This window comes from Frieseomelitta varia, unplaced genomic scaffold (assembly GCF_011392965.1).
Source record: "Frieseomelitta varia isolate USP_RPSP 00005682 unplaced genomic scaffold, Fvar_1.2 scaffold_27, whole genome shotgun sequence".
NCBI lineage: Eukaryota > Metazoa > Arthropoda > Insecta > Hymenoptera > Apidae > Frieseomelitta > Frieseomelitta varia.
The window spans coordinates 17,127-30,796 of record NW_025110001.1 but is presented as its reverse complement, the minus strand read 5'-3'; the positions used below and the strand labels follow the sequence as shown (position 1 = coordinate 30,796).

General features: G+C 36.0%; 1 protein-coding gene across 2 annotated transcripts in view; it reads right to left on the bottom strand.

Moving 5' to 3' along the window:
* The window catches only part of LOC122528927, a 47,154-nt gene that overhangs the window by 18,984 nt on the left and 14,500 nt on the right, over nucleotides 1–13,670 (bottom strand). The window contains exons 1-2 of one of the 2 annotated variants that reach the window (XM_043654580.1): nucleotides 12,277–12,439; nucleotides 613–2,767 (exon numbers count right to left, since the gene is read on the bottom strand). In XM_043654580.1, coding sequence (XP_043510515.1) covers nucleotides 613–1,631 — 1,019 coding nt within the window. In that variant the 5' untranslated portion in view covers nucleotides 1,632–2,767; nucleotides 12,277–12,439. Of the gene's footprint in view, nucleotides 1–612; nucleotides 2,768–12,276; nucleotides 12,440–13,670 lie in introns of those variants that run through there. The other variant, XM_043654579.1, reaches the window with a different exon arrangement.

The following is a 13,670-nucleotide window of genomic DNA, read 5'->3' as shown; positions in this document are numbered from 1 at the left end:
TGTCGGTAGTGGGTCGCTGGATTATAGATCCATGTACTATGTATCAAGCTGCAAGTCTAATTAACTGACTTCGAGCACCAATTCAAAATTTATTAAACAAATAAGCAATAATAAAGGGAAACTTTATTTCGTGGCACTGGATATTATTTCACAGAGGCTTTTTAGAATTATATTTATTATATTTTATATTAGAATTTTATATTGTTCAATTTCATCTATATCATCAATTATATATTTATGTTTTTTTTATTATTATTAATAATAATTTAATTATATTTTCATATATAAGATATATTATATATTTATGTTTTTTTATTATTATTAATAATAATTTAATTATATTTTCATATATATATATATTTCATATAAATTCAAAATTTTTAATAAATTTCTATCAATATTATTTTTAAAAATAAGTATATTTCCATTTCATGACTGAATAATTTATTGTCATAAAAAAATCATCGTGACAACAAACTTCTTTTTTATCAACAATTATAAAATTCACTCCAATTACATTTTTTTCTGTCATTTTATAAATTTTTGGTATAATACACATAATATAATATATATTATATCATATATATCGTATGTTATAGAGGCTCTACTCACCAGTGTCCTTGATACGACGTCTTGACGAGTTTCACAGTGAAGAGGAACTGTATAGCGCAAACGAGGAGACAGCAGAGATTCAGGGAGAGGGCGAGGGCGCACAGCGCTAATGTCACCTCGTAGACGATCGTATACTCCTCCGGGCTTATCAGGCTACTCGGCGTCACCGTTAGCGGCGAGATCTTCAGCAAGAAGATCAACGAGAGTAGCGCGAGCAACAACGACACTAGACACAACAAACCCAAACTGGTCAACGTCTCTTTCGCGCCAGCTTCGTGGTCCTTGTGATTCCTCGACAGGGACGAGGACCAGGAAGCGTTCAGGGGGAACGCTGTGGAACCGGGGCCAGTCAACTGTCCGCCGGTAGTTGTACCCTGTAGAACAGGTGCAGGCGAAGGTGTCGCCTGGCTTGGTAACCTGGACAGTCTCGAGATATCAAAGCCTCCATTCGCTTTAGGTCTACTGTCCTGGTGCAACGGCGCCTGGGATACCACCGTGTGTCCCAACGTCGTCGACAAATTATTATTATTATTATTGTTGTTGTTGTTGTTATTATTGTTATTCCCACCGACAACAGGACTGACGCTGTTCACCGAATGTTTCGACGTGGACAACGTGGACAAATTAAGAGCGTGCGAGTGATTCAATCGCTGAGAGAGATTGTTCACGCTCAACTGAGAATGATTCAACGGGTGTCTGTGAGTCGAGGATGGCGTGGTGGCAGCCTGGTGCACGTTCGGCCTCTGATGGACTATCGAATCGTAAACGTCGATTCCACGTCCTTGGCTACCGCCAGTCGTACCGCGAACGTTGCTGCTTTGGTTGTAATGATGGTGCTGCTGCTGCTGTTGCTGCTGCTGCTGCTGCTGCTGCTGCTGCTGTTGATCCTGCTGGTGACCGATGGAATGATGGTGGTGATGATGGCCGCCGTGCAACGAGCCCGAGTTCGCCTGGTAGTCATTGTGCTGGTGCCTGGAGCCCGCTGACGACGGTTGCCCCGTCAGGATATGCTTCAGCATTACTCGACGCTGGAATGCCTGAGGAAGACTGCCGCCTCTTCCTGCTCCTCTACATGGCGCCACGCGTAACCTCGCTTTCTTTCCTTTACCAAGTGAGATTCTTGCAAGATTTGCGTCCTATCTTTCTGTTTTTTCTAAATTAGCTTCGATATCGTAGAATCGATAGGATCGTTTCTTCGTTTCCTTTCCTTTTCTACTCGGCGAAATTTGTTCCTTTCCGAAACACGCAGGATTAGGTTCCTGGGCTTAGGGAGTTGCTGCACGCCAGCTCCACCATGGCGACGGCATTCACCAGGTAGCCTACATAGCCACCTTTTAGCTTACGCTGTGGAACACTCCTCTAGTTGAGATCCTTCGCGACGAAGCATGAGAATAAGGACCATCGTTTGCAGAGGCATGATTATACTATTCTTTCTTCTTCGACGAGTAACCGTTCTACTCGAGTTTCTTTCTTCTTCTTCTTCTTCTTCTTCTTCTTTTTTTTTTACTAAATCGTAAGTAAGAAAGATTATTACACTTTTATATATATGTAGGCACTTCGTCTCAAGAACCAGTCTATCTTGGTCCTTTTATTTAAATTCTCAATTAGATATTAATGAATATTCCTTCATAAAATTCCTCTCGTGTTTATTTGTTTGATATCATAGCTCAGGCGAGTGAATAATTATACCAAGTGTCCAGCTGGTTCTTTCGACCGTGAATCCGATTTAGAAACTAGTTTCCACTTTCCAGAGAGTTCGTTCGCGTTTTCCGAGTGCAAAAATATCCAAGGAAGTACCATCGGGAAGCAATTAAATCCAGCTAAATCTACAGCTATCCCATGTTTTATTTAATTTTTCTCTGTCTAAAAACGAATGGCTGCTCTAATTGTTTGTTTGCCTTTAACGTATTCTTGCGATTCTTTTCTTACTCGACTCGACTTCGAATTCTTTAGCGTCCGATCGTCTGGTTGGCGTAATTACGAAAGAGGAATAAGAGCGCAGGAAGCGTGGTCGGCGTGAGCATGATTAGATCCGGTCCGCCCAATGACCTTGCCAGCGAGAATAGCGGTTCGTTAAGGTGGTTGCAGCATTGGTTTGCTTCTGTGCCGATCTCCAGCGAACTCGTCAGCCGACATGGCTTCCGAGATGCTCCTCCTGGAAACAGGTTGAAGGGAAATAATTAATGGACTCTCTGTTCGGATGGTCCGTAAAAAGAAATAGACAGGTACGGTTAGAAAATATAATCCGAACCCCTTTTCAATATAATCTGAAGAGGATTCCTTTTTCTAGATTGCGCCACGAATTTTTTACCTGGCCACAGTGGATCGAAGGACTTTCTGAAAGACAGATCTACAAATTTAGAGTGTATTTTCCGAGCAAATGTATTTACCATCCATATTTATTCTTCCTTTTTAATCTAAAGAGATAATGTTTAATTCAATTTTAGTTCTTATTTAATTCGTTCGATTCATTATTATAGCAGAATTATTATTATTGTTGTTATTCCAGAAAGTTTCTCACTTAATTATACAAAGTGTAAATTTTCGAGTAAATCTAATCTACACCTATACGAGTATATAAATAAAAAGCATTTGATCGAGCAATCAATTTCTCATCTCTTAACGATTATTAGATATCTACAACAAATATATAAATATATATATAAATAAACAAATAAATATATAAATAAAAAAATATATATATAAAATCGGATTTAACGAATAAGCAATCAGCAGATTTATAAATCACGCGTTTAATCAAAACTAAACGAATGAACAGATCTTGAATTGTTGCAAGATCGCAGACACATAACGATCAAAAACTTTCAACTTAAGAATGAACTGCCAACATCGAAACACCATTAAAAAAACGCGTTGTGACTTTGTACGCCACGTGTTTCATTCACAAAAAACACAGGAGTCAATAAACAGGCAGAAAGAAGGAAACGAGGAAGGTTTTTTTCTCAAAGGACGAGACGTTACTGGAATTATATCACTGTAAGAATACAAAAGAGTCGTTGGCTCATGGGCTACTTCCTCGAGCGAGGAGTCGAGGAGCGGTATATTTTCCGGTCGTTAACTTCCACGTGATGGGATATTAAAGAGCACAAATACAACGCTGCAATTTTTCAACTGTTCATTATCAAATTACTCGGCGGGGAAGAGCGTTCTAACGACAAAATTGTAACAACGCGTACCTGCGTCTCTCCCATTAAACTGCCGGTAAACACCGTGTTGTCCACGCTGTTTTTTTTCACTTCCTCATTACAGAAACCAGAAGAAGAGTGTCCTGCGACGCAGTTTCTAACCGCGTTCTTCGCAATTCTTTTTTCGTAGCATTGTCTCTCGTGTTTCTTTCAAATAACAATTATTAAATTGGCACGGGAAGTTCGTTCGTTGTTACAAATAACGAAACGTTGCCTCTAAATAGTTATTTATCAAATATCCCCAGTTATCCTCTAAATATTATTTCTAAAAAGAATTAACAAGAAACATTGAAACTCGAAGGCTGTTTTTTTCTCAATGAAAGAGTATTGAATCTCACACGTATATGTGCAAGAAATCGAAAAACGAGCATTTTTGAGAATTTTACTCGAAACATATAAACGAGAAATCAAATAGTTTTAAAATCTATAAAAGCTGTCGGAAAATTACCATTAAAATGCAAAATTATCTTGCGTAATTAATGTATCATTATCGCAGGAAAAGCAAAAATTGTTCAGAATGGCAAAAACTCTTAATTCAATTGAATCTCTCTCAAGTGTTTCAGATATTAATTTATCTGAAACATTTTTACAACTGTAAAGAAATCTTTCTCAACTTTTTTGCGACTTAAAAAAAAAGAAATTTATTTAAAGATAAAAAAATATATATATTATATTATAATATAAATATATATATATATATATATATATATATATATATATATATATATATATTAATGTCTTTAAATTAATTTCTTGTACACACGCGTGACTTTGCTCGAAAAAATGAATTTACTTTTCTGCATCTCGCTCGCTTGAAAATAAATGCGATAAGTTCTGAAAAAGAAGACTAGGTTTTCAACACCTAACTTAATTCCAGCGAGTCGTAAATCTGCCCGCATCTCCAACACCTGAACCGCGCGCGGTCCATCTTTTACGAATGTCTTGTTCCCCAATTTATTAAAATTACATCTCTCCCGTTGCACCGACCTTCTTTAAAGGTTCCCGTGGCAGGTTGAACCCGCATCCACGTATCTTCCCTCCTCTTTCTCTCATCCCCTCGTTCCCTTTCTTTTTCCCACCGGGAGGCGAGGAGGAGAGGAGGGAACGGGCTTAAAACGCGCGAATCACGCGAGCGCCTCACGATTTGCGAAACATCACGTGAAAATCACCGATCCGATCTCCGTGCGCCGCGGCGCACCGTCGGGGTAACGATTAAATCGACAGGATATACTTTATTGGCTATTCCGTTATTACAGGCCGTAACTGGCGGGAAAATGGTCATTACGGATCGATGAACTCCATTGTAACAACGCGTCTTCAGATCGCATCGAAAATGCTTCTGTATCTTGCGTCCGCCTATTATAACCTATCATCGTCTGTTTAGGATAAGTCGAAGGATACGATTTCTGTCTGTGTGTGTGTGTGTTTCCGTATTTTTTCGAGTGAAAAAGACACAACAAGAGATGGTGAAATCAGTCGGCTGTTAATTGCAAGCTTGATTTGCTTTGAAAGTACAGGGTGGGCCAAAATAGGTGGGTTTTTTCCCCCACCAAATGTAAGAAAAAACTAATTTTAAATTAAATTTAAGTTCAAACACGATTCTTTCATTATGTTGTAAAAATTATTTTCCTTGAAATGTTGACTGCCAGAGCGTTTGTAAATTTATGTTCCCTTTTTTACTTTAGGAAGTGACTTGGGCCCTGTTCTATATGATAGAATAGTTTCAAATTTCGACGAATTTCATAAAATATACATATGTTTCAACTTGCAACAATCGTAAAATTATCTTTACCAATCTGGTAAAAACAACAACAAATGACAGACTCTCGTGGATGACTTTTTATTTAAAGTATGTCCACGCTCAACGTTGCCATTTAATTTAATTTAATCAAGATCAAGAAATACTGCAATCGAGAGGACGTATCTTCAATAAATGATTGTATTGGACGTATCTTCGATAAATAATTGCAAAAGATTTATAATTTAAGTCAGGTTTGAGTTAGATAATATTCTTTCCAGATGATCGAGAATAGAAAGATTCACAGAGACAGTAGAAAAGATATAATGCTAAAGTGATTGGCTACTTGATATGCTTTTCTTACTTTGACATATGGGTCACTGCGGGGAATAGGTAATATTGATTCAGAAATAAGTAACTTTTCTGAGAATTACATGCACTTGCAAGAACTATGTTTTTAATCAATACGGTTTTCTTTCCATCGGAGAAACTGAATCTAAAGAGTTGCGATCGTTCTTCTCGATTTAACAGCATTCTAAAGAATAAATAATCGCATTTATACATGGAAAATTGAATTTCAATCGAAAATATAAAAATATGTATCAATTGGGGAGAGTATTTTGTCAAGAAGAAAGCAACAAGCAACTAAATTAAAATAAATAATAATGGAATAAAAAATAAATAACAATAAAATAGGAAATAAACAGCGAATAAAAAATAAATAACAATAATAAAAAGGAACGACAACAATAATAATACATCTTGCGGTTCTTTTCTATTACTATTTTGAACTGTCGTTCAATTGTTTTCTGGTTATATTCAAATTATTCAGTTCTAAGAGGCAAGCAATCCAAGAGTCCAAGGGCTAGAGTACTTCTTTTCAATACCGTTACTACTCGTTCGGTTGAAGGCTCGCGCCGCTCGAGCTGAGACGCGTCTCGGTCGTACGAGCCGGAAGATCGAGGTTATTCTCTCTAATATCGATCAATGGAAACGAGCTGCGCGCAAAGACACGCGAATCACTATGAAATATTAATGTTCTCCGGAGCTGTCGCGCAATAACGTAACAGTCAGGTCTGTTACTCGTTTTCGAGCCGGCTACATACGACGATTCGATGCTAATTTCTCGGGAATTTACAAAGCTGCATATATTAAGGTGATGTTTCAACATCACCAATTACGAATTTAATAAAATTAATTTACTATTGACTGCCAAGTCAATTATTGGTTATCAATTACAGGTTCACAGGTTGTAACAAACGAAATCGAATTCTAGGACAAAATAAAATAATTTTCAAAAATGAGCGACAGATAATTTACTTTTTATAGAATTACAAAGGTCAAAAGATCGTAGGTTAGGTTAAACTTTAATAGGAAACACATAATTTCGGACACGCTTTAAAATTAATGAAAAATCCATGGATTATGTTTCCCTATACTTGTGTCGCTTAAGATGTACTATATTTCCAAATATAGCTTCTCAAATATTCAATTAAAATCAGAAAATAACTATCTTGAGAGAAGTATAGTATATATTCTTTTTGGCTCATAAACACTGAGTGTTTCCCCAAGTATGTAAGTTCAGTAATTTCTTTTTCACTCTTAAGCGACGTCTTAAGCGACGTAAATTGATAACGTCGAACACTTGGGTACGCATCGGTAAAAAACGATGAAAATCGCACAACGTACGAAGGAAATAATGCGTTCTAACTGCCGGATATCGTTACGAAGAAGACGAGGACGTTCAAAGTCTAGATAAAAACTGCCATTCTACAATTATTCCACTTGTATCCTCAGATCGCGAAGCTCGGTTCGATGTTCATTTTTTGCAAACATTTCCTTGAACACAAGGATATACTTCCAAATATGTGGAGAATTTTAATAAAACACGCAGTGCACGAATGTAGGTTACTTTAATCCTCGAATCACCAAGCCAAGTCTATTCATCTAAAACTTTTTCTACTAACATTAATACGTTTATATTATTATTCCCTCTCCCCTATGTAATATAAATTCTATTTCTAGCGATTAACTTCGATATGTGAATAATTCGAAGAAAGCGACCGAATTTGGCAACTATTTCGGCGTTTCGAGGATCCTTAATAAACACTTTACAATTAAACGCTCGGCAAATCTTTTTTCTTCCGACTTTTCTCTTTCGTCGTGATCCTTCGTTGTTAACCTATCCACCTAGCAACGTTGCCCGCGTGGCGTCTTCTCTCGCCGTCTCAGAAGCCCTGCCGCGATTTTGACTTTTCACGGATCGAGAAGTAACTTGACTCGATCCCCCTCGCTGCTCTTTCCCTACACCGCGATGTTCCAGATCACGTGGCACGATCCTGAACCGCAAGATTCAGTTGGGAGAAATGCAGGCGGGGAGAGGAATAGAGAGAGCGCGAGAGAGACAGAGTAGAGGCTCTTGTCAATAGCCAGACTTGACTCATAGAAACGGGTTCCGCTCGCATTCCGGACATCCAGCCTCCGCTGGCCACACTGCCTTCGTTCAACCTTAGGAGACATTCTCCTCTTCCCTCTTCGTACGAACGCGTGTAAATGTATAGAATGCGCGCCACCGCGACGAGGATCGCGCAATTCCACGCTTTTATTCGATACCGAGGGGACACCTGTGCGATGGTGGGAGCAGAGGAAGGATACAGCTCAGATTTACAAACTTGAACGTGATCAATCGAGATCGGTTGCGGTAACACGGGTCGATTTCAACCGATTTCTAATTCGACTTGAAGAAGAAGTATGAATCTCTTTCGAATTCTCTGTTGTTTGCTCTTTTGATAAACGTCGCGTGACACATCATATCGGCACGATATGAATTTAAATTTTAGATACTACAAGAATTCTAAATTTCTCATATATATATTTTACGAAAAATATATGAGAAGTCTCTCGATAATTTGATGACTCGACAAACTCCTGAATGTTTAATCACACTAATTACTACATCACACTAAAATTTCCCCACGTCACCACCATCCAGTTGCAGCAACGTTCAAAGTTCAACTGGAAACTGAAACTTGGTTACTCGTAACCTTGACCATTATCCATCGAGTGGAACTGTAACGTAAATAACAGACACTTGTTCGTTGAAAGATTTTGCGAATTATCCCGTAATAAATTTCGATGGATACATCGAGTACAGCAAAGTCATAGAGCAAACGAGAAACGACTCGTACGACTCGAAGAACAACAGATTCGTTTGATTTATCGATCGACTTTCGATTATTTAGTTGCGCACACCGACGGCAACGTATGTTAAATCAACATGTAAAGTGAGGGAGATTTCGCAAAAGAATCAACATGTCCTCCGATGTTCACCATATGAGCATAATGAAGAGAGCAGCCAGCCGACGAAACAAATCGAGAAAAGATGAGGATCGAAGATTACATTCTTTCGATTCGCTTCTTGAAACGGTACAAGCCATGAATATATGTATACTGCGTGTATTTACATATACAGCCGGCAGTGTGCGCCGCGTTCGCGCATCTAGGATTAGATACACTACCCACACAGAGTATATGCACTCTTCCCATTCTATTTCTGATTACTTTGGATTTGTTTGAAGGATTCACTTACTACTTTTAGTATATTTATATTTATTTCTATTCTCTTTCAAAAATTCAGACAAATTCAAAATAGTCAGAAATAGAATAGAGAGAGAGTGCGTGTATATACTAAGTTCTGGTAGTGTATCTAATGTAAGTGATAATGCGTATTATTATGATATCTGCATGCATTGGCAAACTTATCATCACAGTAGATTATAAATTACATGTATGTAACTGATATAGATAGTTATGTGTGTATAGATAAATATCTAGGTCTATATAGATAGTTATCATATTATTTGTAATGTGTATTATCATTGTATATTTTTCAAGATATTTTGCAATATCTACACAAATAAATCTATGTAACAGCTTCATAGTTTCACCAATCTCTACAGGCATTTGATAATTTGAGAAATTTAAATAAATTTGCAACTATCGGTTCCTATTTTGACAATTTACAAAATTATAATCTTCCTATCTCTTATAATCTCAATTTTAATCCAACAAGATTTCATATCCCTTATGATTAAAAATGAATGCATTCTGTTATGTACGCATATATTTCAAAAGGTTAATTCTCGGAAGATTTATATTATAATAAGCCTACTGAATCGAAATACATTTACATATATGTACATATATGTAAACGATCGTTCAATATCAGTCAATATCGAAGAGATTTAAAATATCCAGAGATTTAAAAACTATCGTGTTTCACGACAGAGCAACGGCTCTGTAACAGCTCTGTCGTTTGCCATTTTAACATGAAAATGATGTATGGTTCTTGTTTATGGTTGATGCATGTGCAAGCGATTCTAAAGTGTGTCCAGGTGAAACTTGGCACGCGTCACCCGTTGATAGTAACTGCTACATGCACTGCATGTACCAGCGTAACTGTAACTTCCATTACGTGCTGTTCACGTGCACACGTAATTTTGTTTAAAATTTATTAGTTGAAAACTTTCGAATGTGCTGTGCTACTTTTTCGTTTCATTTAAGCTAAGGAAATCTTACATATATACACAGATATATATAGATTCGCATAACTTGCTCATCTGAAATAATTTTCAAATTATGCGTCTAATGAAAAATCGTTTAATACAAAAGTTATACAGCTTTAAGGGATAAAAGGCGTGTCAATTTTTTGTGTGCGTTGAAGCGTTCCGAAGTTTCCAAGATCATCATGATTTTTTTTAAATTGAACCATCTGTTTTATATATATAAGTCAAGTAAAAGATTCATATTCAGCCACATTGGTCCTAAACCTAATTGTTGAGGAGATATTTTACGATAGGACCGAATTTAGTCGTAAACCACGGAAAACTAAATAGCAACTATCTGCTTTCGAACAATCTCGAAATCGCATCGTATTTATATATATATATATATATATAAAATTAGAAACAAATCAACCTTCGAACTGACTCAATTTTTTCAAATTATTTGCAACAAGAATGAAACAACTTTCCCTATTTCAAAATAGGAAATTCATAGACAAGGTAATTAAGTTTTAGTATTATAATAGGTATATAATATAGTATTATAATAGTACAAGTATTATAATAGGTATATAATATAGTATTAAATAATAATATATATAAATAATAGTATATAATATAGTATTATAATAGTATAGACATAATAATATAGTATTATAATAGTATAGACATTATAATAAGTATATAATATAGTATTATAATATACTAAAGTAAATAAACTGAATAAATAAGTAAAATATAAAGAAAATAAATAAATAAAATAAAAAATATAAAGTAAATAAATAAATAAAAATAAAATAATTTAACAAATAACAATAACTTCTATCGATAATTGGCATTCATAATGTTCCATTCGAGCAAAGAAGAATTACAATCTTTAGTTTGCTCAATGTTTATAACGTTCTATTGGTGGCAAAGAAGCAATTACAATCGTTGGTAAAGATTTGCTGAAAAGTTCATCAGCAAACAAACAATGGCGGCGGGATTCAAGCGGCGTCCGTTCAGATTACGTGATTTACACCGGTCCTTAGGTATCCGCGCATCCACCGGCTGGAATTAAATTACTTTCTACGGGGCGTTTGCCTTTTGTGAAATCGACGCGATCCCTTAACAACGGCCAATCTTATTATCAACGATACAAGCCGGACGTCCGTTTCATTAAGCCACGCGTAAGAACTCGACGCGAGCGCACAATGCGAGCCTATTTCAGATCGTTCGGGCAATAATTAAGCGTAATTAATGTCTTGGGTAATTGGACAGGGAGACGTTGCCCAAAGGAGGTTCCCAAAATCAGGATAAAACGGCTCCCATCTGGTCTCAAAGGAGAAACGAAGGTTCTTCTTCTTCTTCGAAAAAGAGTATAAAGTTAATCGGCCGGTGATGATGTTGGGAAAACCATGTGAACCAAAAATCAAGAGCATAGGATCTAGTATCAAGTAGAAACACGTAACACGCGTGTAACGTTCTGTTTGAAAGCTTATACATGAAAGCAAGATGTTCAATTATCAGTTGAATGTAATAATTAAAGATCTTATCTTTAGCAAGATTATTTAAATATCAATTGAATTATTTATATGAACATAACAATTAAAGATTGTATCTTTCCTCGAGAGGTATTTTTTTTTATATTTTTGTCTCGACCCTTTAAAATAAATCGTATTACCGCTGTAATTATACGAAAAGAAGAAATGTATCCAATTGGATTATGAAATTCTCGTAACATAACTAAAAATAATCCTTCTTCTGTAGGAACGATTAATTTTCAATTGACGATAATTGAAGTATTTATCTATATAGAAGCCAATCTGATTTACGTCGATTTGAACTCAAATCATGTGAGATTTTAAAAGTCGAACAGGCTTAACTGTTAAACTTCTACATTTAAAAATTATCTTGATTCAATATATAAGATCTATAAAAAAAAATATAGCGCTGCTGCCCCTAAGATAATTTATTCTATTAATTTTAAATTAAAGATTAAACTAAATTTTAAACTAATTTATCAAATTTAATAATCCTTCCAATTGAATATCAATTCAAATTTTACATTTAATACAAAAAATAAATTGATGTAAAATTCTACGGGGTCTTATCGTCCCATAAAAAATTCCAACACCAACGTCATTTCCCATAGTATCGATTTCATGTTTCAACGTACTCTTCTCAAGTTTAGCATTCATCTATGACACAGCAGGAACGAGAAACCTCGGACTGCAAACATCACTGCGTTTTCTTTTTGCACACGCCACCGAACACTTTATACATTTCACCACACTGCGCTTCAAAGAGTCGAATTCAAACACGACCAAAACGTTTCTTTATCCGTCCATCGATACCCACGCAAATCGCGTCACAGTGTGAAAAGTATAACATACAGACTGAGGACGGAGGAACGGCGGTGAGGAGGTGTGGTGGGGAAACCACAGTGCAAGGCAGTAAATTTGTAAAATTGGATGAAACTGGTTCTGATAGGACTTCACCCGTCATCGAAGAAACCTCGCATAGCACGGTAAGCTCGCTAATAATTTTAGCAACGGTCCGTCTGTGTGTATCCGGAAAAGCTGCTCTCCGGTAATTCGAGCCGCCTTTTGTCGATTTCTTTTCAACGCGCTATAAGTCGAAGAAATTTGTTCCTAATACGATGGTTGCTCTGTAACTTCTCAAATATTGTTACAATTCTCAAACTATCATTTCACCATTCGATACCCAATAGATCTGTTATAGATCTTGAAAAAGATGAAATGATTTGTCAAATCTCAAATCTTTCTTTCTTTACGTTTCCCTATGTTTTTTTTACTGTATATTTATATTTTATATTTCATTTCTATTAAAGATAAATCAATATTGCATTTCGTGGTTGCGAAAATCGATCCAAACTCGAATTGATTTATTTTTACGAAGGTTTAATTTTGTGTAACGATAAAAGTCTCTAATTAAGGATAATGACAACGTGCGTTTGAGAAATAATGAAATCTTGTGTAATGAGATTGTAATGGGGATGCATGACGCTTCAAATTGCGCTTGATGAACTACAATCCATACAGTTGCATTTTTCTCTCTCGTGTAAAATCGTTTCGTATCTCTGGAATATGCACACATTTCACAGAAAAATTGAACAAATTACATAACGGGAAGAAATTAACCCAAGGCTGATGTATAACACGTCATTACGTGACCGACACTGTTTATCGTACGTTGCTTATTTCTCAACAATACTAAATTACACCTCTTTCTCGCTCGTAATACCGCGATGTAATTATTTATAAAAGTATAAATATTTATAAAATAAATTTCATGTTTCAAGGCAACAATTCATTTACTCATTTTACCCGTAAATAAAATACAAATCATAAAGATTGGACGATATTTTGAATATTTCCCCGGGAAATGTTTGAAATGACTTCGCCTTTACAATAATAAGAAGCACGCGAAACCATCGAATGAAAGTAAGTCATTGCGAAACAGCTGAATAATGAAATTTTCTTTTTATTTTCGAATGTCTTAAATAGCTTATACTGTTCGAATCGTTCCGCCTGAGGGGAAGTACATGTT